The sequence below is a fragment of the Panonychus citri genome, unplaced genomic scaffold (assembly GCF_014898815.1).
Source record: "Panonychus citri isolate SS breed McGregor unplaced genomic scaffold, ASM1489881v1 Contig00134, whole genome shotgun sequence".
Lineage (NCBI taxonomy): Eukaryota > Metazoa > Arthropoda > Arachnida > Trombidiformes > Tetranychidae > Panonychus > Panonychus citri.
In genome coordinates, this window is record NW_026515539.1 from 1,491,821 (window position 1) to 1,502,762 (window position 10,942).

General features: G+C 32.6%; 2 protein-coding genes across 2 annotated transcripts; one reads left to right on the plus strand and one right to left on the minus strand.

The window, feature by feature from the left end:
• The first annotated feature begins 15 nt into the window (after window positions 1–15).
• Window positions 16–4,453, plus strand: LOC128391601 (serine/arginine repetitive matrix protein 5-like). Its single transcript, XM_053351516.1, has 5 exons — window positions 16–876; window positions 959–1,001; window positions 1,801–2,515; window positions 2,586–2,931; window positions 3,185–4,453. Exons 1-5 carry the CDS (start codon window positions 724–726, stop codon window positions 4,250–4,252), a joined length of 2,325 nt encoding a protein of 774 aa, XP_053207491.1. The 5' UTR covers window positions 16–723; the 3' UTR covers window positions 4,253–4,453.
• A 68-nt stretch (window positions 4,454–4,521) lies between these two features.
• LOC128391603 (innexin inx2-like) lies at window positions 4,522–7,279 on the minus strand. Its single transcript, XM_053351517.1, has 2 exons — window positions 6,697–7,279; window positions 4,522–6,177 (listed from the first exon to the last, which is right to left on the minus strand). Exons 1-2 carry the CDS (start codon window positions 7,123–7,125, stop codon window positions 5,188–5,190), a joined length of 1,419 nt encoding a protein of 472 aa, XP_053207492.1. The 5' UTR covers window positions 7,126–7,279; the 3' UTR covers window positions 4,522–5,187.
• Between the last annotated feature and the right edge of the window lie 3,663 nt (window positions 7,280–10,942).

Below are 10,942 nucleotides of genomic sequence, written 5' to 3' on the forward strand. Positions count from 1 at the left end.
CAATCATTTAAACCATCATAGGAAATGAATATTTAACTTTTGACAATTTGTCTTAATTGTTGATTTAATTGTTTACATGTTTCACCTAGAAAATTGTAAATACAATTTGATTGTTTTGAAAAAAAACAACTAATTGTTTGAGTTTTTTCATGTTCAACAAACTTGCAAACTCTAGTTAGTTTGTTGATAATCAATAATCATTACGTTGGGTTTACCATGTTTGGAGTGATTAAGGACAATTAACCATGATGAACACCCATTCAAATGTTTACAATTAACTTATTATTTACTTGATTACATTCCCTTGATAATGAATAGTAACTGGAAAGCAAATCAAGCGGAGGAAATTAAGAAAGTAAGAGAAATTAGAAAGAGAATTGGATTTAAATTGTGAACAATTTAGTTAATTTAATAAGTTGATCGACTACTTCGCCCACTAATTGATTTTAACATTTTCTCTTACGTATATATTTATCATTTTCATTCATTGCTAAGGTTTTTTTTTTCGTAAAATTTAACTCACTTGATTGTTACTCACTTTACTAATCACAATTAAGAAATTGAAATTGAAATTAACATTTACTTCATTCTGAGATCTTCATCATAATTGTGTCGCTCTGTGTTTACGATAATTTTGTTTTCCTCAATTCAATTCCAAACTATTAAAGTGTCAACAATCAGTAATCGCTGTAAAGTTAATTGTTGATTATAATCATCATCATCATGGAGAAATCAAAATCGTACCAATCAAGTGCCAATTATCAACAACGTAACAAAACTGTGGTCAAATCAACGGCCGCTAATCCATACGGTACCAAAAGCTACTTGACCAATAACAACAACAATGATGTTAATTATAAATCAAATAAATTTCAGGTAAGTTGATTTAATTGTGATTCCAATTGCTGAATTTAAATCACTTGGATAGCTGATCTAATCCAATTCCAATTGATTCTAGGTTGATACTCGTAAAGATGAGATTGTCCCTATTTCCAGAGATGGTAAGTAATTAATGAGAAACAAAGTGTTTAACAATTGAACAATTAACAAATCGATTAATGAAAATAAACACCAAACAATTAAACTGATTAAAATTAAATCTAATAGGAAAATAAGATTAACCGAGAAAAGATTTACCATTGAAATTATAAGCCAATTAATTTGAATTTTTCATTAATCAGTTAATTGTTTGTGTTCATTATTATCTATTTGATTTATTGTTAACAATTAAATACCAATAGTTAAGGGGAAATATATTTAAACTTATTAATTTATTGATAATTCATGGGAATTTAATTTTAATCATTTACATTGACATTCATCTTAAATTGTTATCACAATTACAATTTGCGTCTTTCCAATAGTTAACAACAATTAACTTAATCTTCCTACATAAAATGTTAAATTAGTTCAAGGTTAAATTGTATAATGCAAAAAAAGTAATTAATTGATAATCAGTCAATGTTATTTAGGAATCAAGACAATCAAAGGCCAATCAACCAACGCAACTTTTTTTTCATGTTGATTGTAGTTATTGAAATAAGTGATTAGTGGTTGATCATTTGAATAGTGGCCTCGAAGTAATTAAATGGTATAAAGTAGTATGAAGATAATCATATAAATCTAATCAATTGATTTGACAATTATCCAAGTAGATTAAGAGGAATTAGTTATCGGAAAGAGGAAAAGATTAGTATGAATATGAATTGATTTCTTCCTCGACTGTAAGGGTTACATGTAAACATTTGATTCCATTTGATGATTTAAATTTGCTTTTCGTTTTCTTGTTGATTAAATTAGAGGAATGGACTAAATCTAAGAAAGTAGTTAATCATAAGACTCGGCAAATTGAGACACGAATACAGAGACAAATTGTTATGGAGGATGGTAAAGTGATCGCTGACAGCGGCCCTCAGGTCACTCAACGAACCAAGGAAGATATTAAAACGGAAGAGCTTGAAGGCTCATCGGGACGTGGAGGAAAAGGTGAAGGTGGTGATTTGCCTGTCGAGGATTACAAAGGTTTACCAGGTGAGGCTGTTGTTTCGGAGAAGGTGGAAACACGTAACACAACACGTGAAGCTCGTCAAGAGCAGTTACAGTATCACGATGAATCGATAAAAGAGCTGACAGGCTATGATATTCATAGGAAAGCGTTGGTTTCTCCTAATGAGTTGATTCAACTTGATGAGAGCGAAATTGACTCAAGTCGACCGAAAGGTAAACTTGTCCATTATGCTGCTAAATCGAAAAAGTTTGCCGATCGAGAAGAGATGAAAGAAGTTTCCAAACGTCAGAGAGATGGGACAATAACCACCGAGAAAACGGTTACCCAGCATCATGAAGAAGTCGATGATGATGAACTTCCGGAGGGCAAAGCTGATTCGAATGCAATACCAGAGGCTTCCAAAGAATCAACAAAAGAAATTCAATATCATCGTGATTGGAATGACTCAAGAAGATCGGAAAGTCGATCGAAAAATGTTTCAGAAGAAAATGAGAGAAGAGAAAACAGGTAAGGATAAATATGATTTTCTATTGAGAAAATAATTAGATTGACACGTGATAATTTCTTTTTAATTTAGATACTCAAGTGTTGATAGAAAATCAGAGAATTTCGACAAGTCAAGGTCAACATCGGTTGACCGTCGGTCGACAACATCCTCACAATATAATAGAGAGAAATCAATCCCAGTGGAAAAAGAGTATTCGCCTCGTGTTGTCTCACCTGATTCTCGACAATCACCTAATTATAATCAACATAAATCGCGATTCGAAAGACATGATGATGGCTATTCTGTCGATAATAAGTATCAACAATCATCGATTTCCCGAAGAGACGAATCAAGATTTTCCAATAGAAGTGTTTCCTCTTCGATCAAAGAGAAACCATTCAAAGAAGACGCTTCTGTCCAAGCTTCGTTCTCAGAGGTAAGAATTTACGATTAATAGTTCGAAATGACGAAAAAGAAAATCGATCGGAGAAAATTAGCAAAATTCAATAATTTAATTCCACAATTAAACAGAACAATTAACAAGAAGTTCAAGTAGAACAACTTAAATCAAGAGGAGAAATACAATGGATCCAATTGAGAAAGAGAGATAATGTTTTCCCTCCATTATATTAATTATGTTTCTCTTTGTTTATGATTCTATTAATTGTGATTAATTGATTGTTCAAAAGGATTCGAGTGATGATGAAGCTTATGGAAGAACAAGGAATAAGAAATCAACTGAATCTGAGGCTCGTTCTCATCGAATCAAAGTTGAATCAAGTGGTTATTCTGGTTCTCGATTAATGGAAAGCGAAAAGCCCAAAGGTTCATTTTATTATTTCGGACAAGATGCCGATCCAAAGGAGTCGCCTCGAAAACGGGAATTAAGTTCTGACCGATATTCGACTCATGGTAGTCGATTACATCGGGAAGAATCAAGTCGAGCATCAGAGGAAAGGCAACAAATGAAATCATCGATGAGCCGATCATCATCTGCAATGGACAAAAAGGAAACTCGAACCAATCGTGATTCGGAATCAGTAAATTGGTTCAATACTTTAGACGCTCGAACTTTAATGGATGAACTTGAACGCGAATGTCAAGCTGAACTTTCGATTAATGATCCAGCCCCTGAACCGAGTTCTCCAAGTGATCACCGATCAAGGTCTCGAATGGAAGATACATCAGATGGTCGATCGCGTTACTCAACTTCCGGTGAAATTAAGGGCAACGTTAAACACGAATTTAAATCTACTTCTAATGGTCAAGTGATCAACGACACTTCGAGAAATGAAGCGTTTCAAAGGTCATTTAATAATCCAGAGGAAAGAGAAGACGCAACTCGATCTTTCAATAAACTGATGGACACAACTTTCGGTAAATCGTCTCGAGAATCAATGTCACCCTTATTGTACGATGGTTCTATTCGTCATATTCCAATCGAACGACAGGACAGTTCAAAATCTCGAATGGAAAATAGTTCAAGATCATCTTCGACTGTTCGTGACAATGGTTACAATTCACCTTCGTTTAACCATCGATCATATAACAATTCGAGGACCAATAGTCCAAGTAGATTATCTGATCGATTCCGTTATTCTGATGCAAGGTCACCCTCACGCTCGCCCGAAAGACAAGCGACTTTCACCAAGTCAAGAGCTTCGCCGACGATCAACAACAATTCAGATTATTCTCCGTATAAAAGTGACCTCATGCGAAAATCACCTTTCTTTGGTAGAGAGAACAAAAATTATTAGATTTTCGAAAATCAGAGAAAAAGAATAATTTTAACAAAATGTTTCCATCAATTTCCTTTTCGATTAACAATTAATATCCACATGAAGAATTACGAGTAAAAATGTTTCCTTTCTCAACTGATCTTTTCCTTAATTAGAATCATTGTAATCAACTAATCTAAATAAAAAAGAAAAGCTTGTTGATTTAATCAACCAAATAAACATGAGTTACAAAAATTGTTTACGCGAATTACAAATTGATATTGTTATAAATAGAATTGAAAACACAATTAAGATTTTGTGAGATTTTTATGTTTTTATCTTCATGCTATTGAGTTCATCTTCTTTTAGTTTTTTAATTTATTTGATGTTATTACTGTTATTATTATCGTTATTGTTATTGATACATATATAAATCGACTGACAATTGTATTGTTTTGTAATTGATTTGTTGATTTGTTTTTTTAGTAGAAAAAAAACTGGACGAAATTGTAGCAAAAAGATTGTGTGATTTGTCTCAAAGAGAAAGAAGAAAAGAGAGAAGGAAGATGGTTTGTTTTTCTTGATGATGATGAAATGATGAATTGGTGGTGGAGGTTGTGGTGATGGTAGTGTTGGTGTTCATGTGAATTAGAAGACGCAGAGAAAAAGAGACGAGAGAGTTGGTGGTGTGGATAGCAAGAGAGAAAGAGAGTTTGGTTTGTAAAATTGATTCTAAAGTTGATTCTGATTTTCAAATTGGTAATAAATTTAAAAGATCGATGACAATGATGAAGATGTAAAGTTGATGAAGATGAAGATGAGGTTTGATGTAAAATGTTGGGATGATGATAATTTAAAGGTGAGAATGATGAGATGTAGAAATTAAAGATGAATGATACTTTAAATTGTTGCAAATGAGTAAAAATTGTAAAAAATGATGATTTTTTTATCAATTATTAAAAGTTGCATCAGCATTAAGGCCAAGGGTCATTTAGAGGGTCTTCTGTGCCACTTCCAAGGCCAACCCAGTCATCTGAGTCACCTGAATGTCCTGATGGTGGATCACGTTTTACCACAAACCCCGGACCTGGAGCACTTGGGGCATTGAAACCGATTGAATCAAGGCCACCGCCTTTCTTGTCAAATTTTTTTGTCTTTTTGTCAGGTTTTCCTGAACTTTTAGGAGCTGAGGGAGTTACACCAGATAAACCATTCTGGATCGCTTTCCCTAGTTTATTACTTTTAAATAATGGTTTGCCGGTTGGGTCGAAATGAGCCTTCATTACTTCATCAATGAGATCACGGAAATGTGAGGGTTTCATATTATTTGCGATGAATTGAAGAATGAACCAATTACCCGATCGGCTTGACAGTTTTTTAAGATATTTCTTTTCTGTACTTGGAGCCATGGCTTGTAATCTTCGATACCTAGCTGCTGGTAGTACCATAAGAACAATTCGATAGATCAAATAGAAACCGGTTACAATGAAGAGAAACAGAAACCAGAACCAGAGGACAACATAAATCTTCTCGTTGACAATATTCAACGGTAGGAAACACAAAGTGTCAATTGTTTCTATTGTACCGGAGAATCCAAATTTTTGAAAACTACACTTGGTCAGACGAGGAAACACTCGAATGAGTGGATCATATCGATAGTCTATAGAAGCATGAGCAAATGATAGCCATTCCAGGCCAAGATATAGAAAGGCCCCACCAAGGAACATGTTGGTGAACCATACTTGACAAACAAGATGGATCATATAAAACACTTCACACATGAAGAAATGATAAAAGTAGTCATTGCTGATCAATAATGCATCAGCCACATCCTGAACTAGTCTTTGGCGATCATATTCATTTCTTTCAAGTATATGTTGCTGTTTAAGCTCGCTGATTAATGTACGTATCCTCTTGGCTTCCTTTGCTTTCCAAATGTACCGTGGGACATAAAATAAGATGGCCTGAATATAGGTAAGAAAGGGGGGAGAACAGAAGAGAAGGAGAAAGAGAGAAGAAAAGAAAAAGACAAAAAATTAGATATTTTCATAAAGAAAAAAAGATTAGAAGAGAAAAAAATAATGTAAAGCTTGAGAAAGCTCCCACAATGATACTTAATATATATTTTGAAAAACTTCAAGAGAAAAGTTGCTGAAATAAGCTCAGAAAAAAAAGAAACGATAGATAAAGATAGGAAGAGAGAAAGAGAGAAAAAAACGAGATATATGAAATGATAAGAAAAAGGTTCTTTCAGAACATGAAGCTAACCCACTCACAAGGTTCTCAAACTATGAGAGCACGAAAAAAAAGGTAGATAGAAACATGATTCACTTTAATAGGTTGAAATTGAAGAAACAGACACACACACATCCAATATAATGTAAAGAAAGAAAGGAAAAAGAATGAAAGAGAATATAACAAAAAAGAGTAGAAAAAGATGTAAACATAACTAAACACACTTGTTAATTAATTAAAATACGTACTTGAATAATTAGCACAAAGTAGACCCATTGATAGTATTTATGGTAAACCTTTTTATCATTTGGACCTTGGGTCTTAATACCTGGATAGGCGTGATGAACACCAGCATATTCCGTTTTGGGTCCAGGAACGGAGAAAGTAGCTTCAAGCCAACAATAATGTTGAATAGTAGCAATTTGTATATCACTTCTTCCACCGTTCATACATTCAATTGGTTCACCGAAATATTGTCTCATAGAGACGAACATAGTACCAACTAAAAGTATGAGAACTGTCAAAGTTGAATGTAATTTAAAAACAATATTATCAACACGAATTTGGTTCGCATTGAATTCAAAAAGTGAAGAAAAGGCTGTTAAAGCCTTTAATTGACGAACGTACTCCATTGCTGAGCCGGGCGTGCGGCCGGTGGTGGGCCAATTAACGGGCATATCGATCACATAGCATTACACAGAGCACTTTTCTTCTAAATTCTGATCCATAAACGGAGGAAACTTTTTTCGTAAAAATTGAAAAAGGGGAGAGAAAATCAGAATAAGAGGAAAGATGAATCCGAAATGAGAAAGAAATAAAAAATTGTTACAGACCAAAGAGTCGATTACTACTGGCAAATAGAAAGAGACAAAAGAAACATTCGAACCAGTGGCTCCTCCACATAAGAAAATGGCGACGCGCGCATGCGCAAAAGCGAGAGAACTGATGATAAAGAAGATAAAGAAAAAGAAAAGGCGGATCTTTAGGTTTCTGTTTCCTGTTTCTCCAAGTGACTAAATTTTTTCTTCTTCTTCTTTTTCTCTTGGTTTTCTTTCTCTCTCTTTCTTTTTAAAGAAGAGAGGAAAGAGAAGAGAGTGAACACATCATCATGATGGAAGAGAAGAGAGAGAGAAAAGAGAGAAAAAAGAGACAAGATGAGGATGAAGATGAAGATGGAGATTCTCCCTTATTTCCCTCCCTTTCCTCTTTTATTTTATTTTTTCTTCTTCTCTAACTCTTAACCCTCATCCTCTTTCTTTCTTCTCTTTCTTCTCTTTCTTTTATTCTTTATTCTTTCTCTCTCTCTCTCTCTTTCTAAGCTTAATCAACATACTATATGATAATAAACATCAACCAGCCTTAGTTTTTTTCCTGTTAACCTCTAAAATTTTATCACCATCAACTTTCCCTCAATGTGTGTTTCTCATGGCGATCTGATCATCTTCCTTTGCTCCATCGTCTTGGTTTTTGTCTTCATTTCTCTCTAACTTTTTCTTTCCTTTTCCTCTATCTCTCTCTCTCATTCTCTCTGCATCTTCATCCAACTAAAGAATAATATAAATATTGAATCCTAAAAGAGCGGTAATATTCTCTGTTGTTTTTGGGTAAGATTAGAAGAGCGTTTTAGATGAAAGAAAACAAAAAAGAGAGCAAAAAGATTCCATATTTTGAATTCCATTCTACTCTTTTTCTTACCTTTCTTCTTTCTTTCTTTTTACCGTGTCCTCTCTCCCCAATTCTTTTCTTCTCTGACTCTCTTCTTCTTCTTAATTCTCTTCTCCAAAAACCCAAAACCAGTTTTAAGAGCCACTATTTTGAGACAAAATATTAATTGGACTTGTTTTTTTGTTCGCTTCTCTTTTCTATTTGCCATTTTCTCTCTTTCATCTCTCTCACCTTAAAAGAGTAGAGTAAGAGAAGCATAAATACCAGTGCTATCTATAAATCGCTTAGAAAGCCCAAAATTTTTGAGAGCTTAATCCTCCCCTCCAGCCATCATCATCTCTAAAACCAGTACAACAGAACCCAAAATGATCAACTTAATCCATTGGTGATGAACGACAATCAAAAACGTCTACAATTTATCTTCTTGGTGCCATCGCTTAAAAATCCAAATCATATCCCTCTCATTGGTGCTGTTTGGTAACCGTTTTTATTACATTTCCGCTTAGAAATGATCACAAATCTGCCACCATCATCCCCACCCCTCCTCCTCCTCCTCCTGCTCCAACTTTCTCTTTCTCTCTCTCTCCCTTATTTTCCCTCTCACTTTCCAGCACTAACAACACACACAAAGTGTGACATTATAAATAACAGAAAAAAACCAACATAGACACTCTCATCCTCAACAATTAACTTAAATTACCACAAAAAAATATAAGACTAAAATCCCATATTAACTAATTACCTTTCTCATTTTTCTGATCCATGTTAATTGTGTAAACAATTTAACGAAATTCATATCAAACAATTAGCTACATTCAGAAAAAAAAGAAAACTAATTCCACTAATAACAAATACTTTTCTAGGTGTCATAAAAATTCAAATATCATCATCATCATCATCTCCCAACAATTAGCAAAATTGTTAATTACTTGATAAACTAAAATGTTACAATTGATATAAGAGTGAAAACATTTTATACCATTACAATTACTATTAATATGATGATGATATTTGATTCCATTTACTAACAACATCTAATTCAAATGTTGTTGTCTAGATAGTCAAAGGTAAACAAAATCATAAAACAAAGTTAATTACTCACAATTAGATGATATTATTAACAATTTACCTTTGATTCTAAAAATACTTCATCTTGGATTAACCAAAAGGAAATCACCAATAAGGGTTAGTATGAAAGTGTCCATTGTTTACTGGTCAGTTTTTTGCTTCATCTCATCATCATTTGGATATTTGGGTCAACTGGTTTAATCAACAACAAGATTCAAAGAAAGATTCGGATTTGATTAAAGGTTAATTGTGAAAAAAAAGGTTCAAATTGTTGGATAGCTGTTGAAAAGGTAACAATTTAAATGATCAACATCATCTATCCCAATTTAATTTATTCAAATGAGATCAACTTGATTAAATTGGAGGATAAAGGTTATCATCAAGAAGAAGGTCAATTTTTAGGACTGGATTACAACATTTCAACGATAATCATCACCATCATTAAACAACAACATCATCAATGGGATTAAATTAACTATCAAAATTTCAATTAAATTCTTCCTGTTAATCATCTTTTACCCAACAATCAGCCGCCATTATAAAGTGTTCATTGTTAAAGATTAGTTACCTTTAATAACCAGAAAAGAAAAAGATAAAACCAGATTCAAAGTAACCAGAATGACCTAAAGCTCAACATGTTGAAACAACAATGAAAACAACTCGATTTCTTGATCATCTGTAGTATTATCATGATAATTATCGTGATTAATTAATCCCAAATCCTCTGCAAACATAATCACTACAACGTTAGTTACAGTTAACAACTAATCGTGATCAGAATTGTTTCTGATTACCAAACTAACATTTTCCATTGATAATCATCCTTTAATTGTTACACAATCAACAATTAACTGTTTTTTTTGCTGTTGTATTTGAAGCAACAAAATCAATTTTTACTCAAAAACAAGTTTAATGTTAATTAACCTTTTTTTTCCTGATTGACATAATTAACTTGAAGTCCTATTACAATTATGATTACGCTAATATAATAATGTATATAAATTTGTATCAATCAATATGACGATCAACTAATTAATGATCAATTACAACAATTAATACAAAGGTAATGACGATGGTGATTATGGTAATAATCAACGGATAGAAACAGTAAATCAGTTAATCATTTTCACTCTCAGTGCATTACAATTAACCTTTCACTTTGTTTTTTCAATCATATCAATTCCTGATTACAACTACTGAATCTTTAATTGTCTATCCTTAATTGTAGCAGTTAAACAATCAAAGTGAAAAATTAATAACATTTTCAAATGAATGTTTAAAAATAACAACAAATAACAATCATAATGATGGTGAAAAGCAAATCAACTCAATCAATTGTTTCTTAAATTATTGACTAATTGTGATTTGAGGTTAAATTGATTGTATTGATTACCTTCCTTAATCAAGCCAACATCTAACAACCTTTTTTTTTGGTTAATTGTAACACTATTTGTACAGTTAATTAAGAAGCAATTTATTTTCACCTGGGAAAACAATACTATTAATATATTGATTTCAATTGCAATTTAAATAACGATCAGTATGCCAACAATTAAGGTTTTTTGATTGTTTAAAACTGTTGGGTTTTTATTGTAATTGATGAAAAACAAACTTTTTAATTGTAATCAAATTTAATGATTACGGAAATGGAGATGCTCAAAATCAATGATAACTAATTGTGATCTACAAGTTAATTGTCACAATAACAATTAATATTGATAATCATTTAGTTTCCGATTAATTATTTTAGTTGTTAACATG

Coding starts and splice junctions, on each gene's coding strand:
- LOC128391603 (XM_053351517.1), bottom strand. CDS start 7,125: ATGCCCGTTAATTGGCCCACCACCGGCCGCACGCCCGGCTCAGCAATG. Junction 6,178..6,696: donor ACTTTGTGCTAATTATTCAA/GTACGTATTTTA, acceptor ACCTATATTCAG/GCCATCTTATTTTATGTCCC.
- LOC128391601 (XM_053351516.1), top strand. CDS start 724: ATGGAGAAATCAAAATCGTACCAATCAAGTGCCAATTATCAACAACGT. Junction 1,002..1,800: donor TGTCCCTATTTCCAGAGATG/GTAAGTAATTAA, acceptor TGATTAAATTAG/AGGAATGGACTAAATCTAAG. Junction 2,516..2,585: donor AATGAGAGAAGAGAAAACAG/GTAAGGATAAAT, acceptor TTTTTAATTTAG/ATACTCAAGTGTTGATAGAA.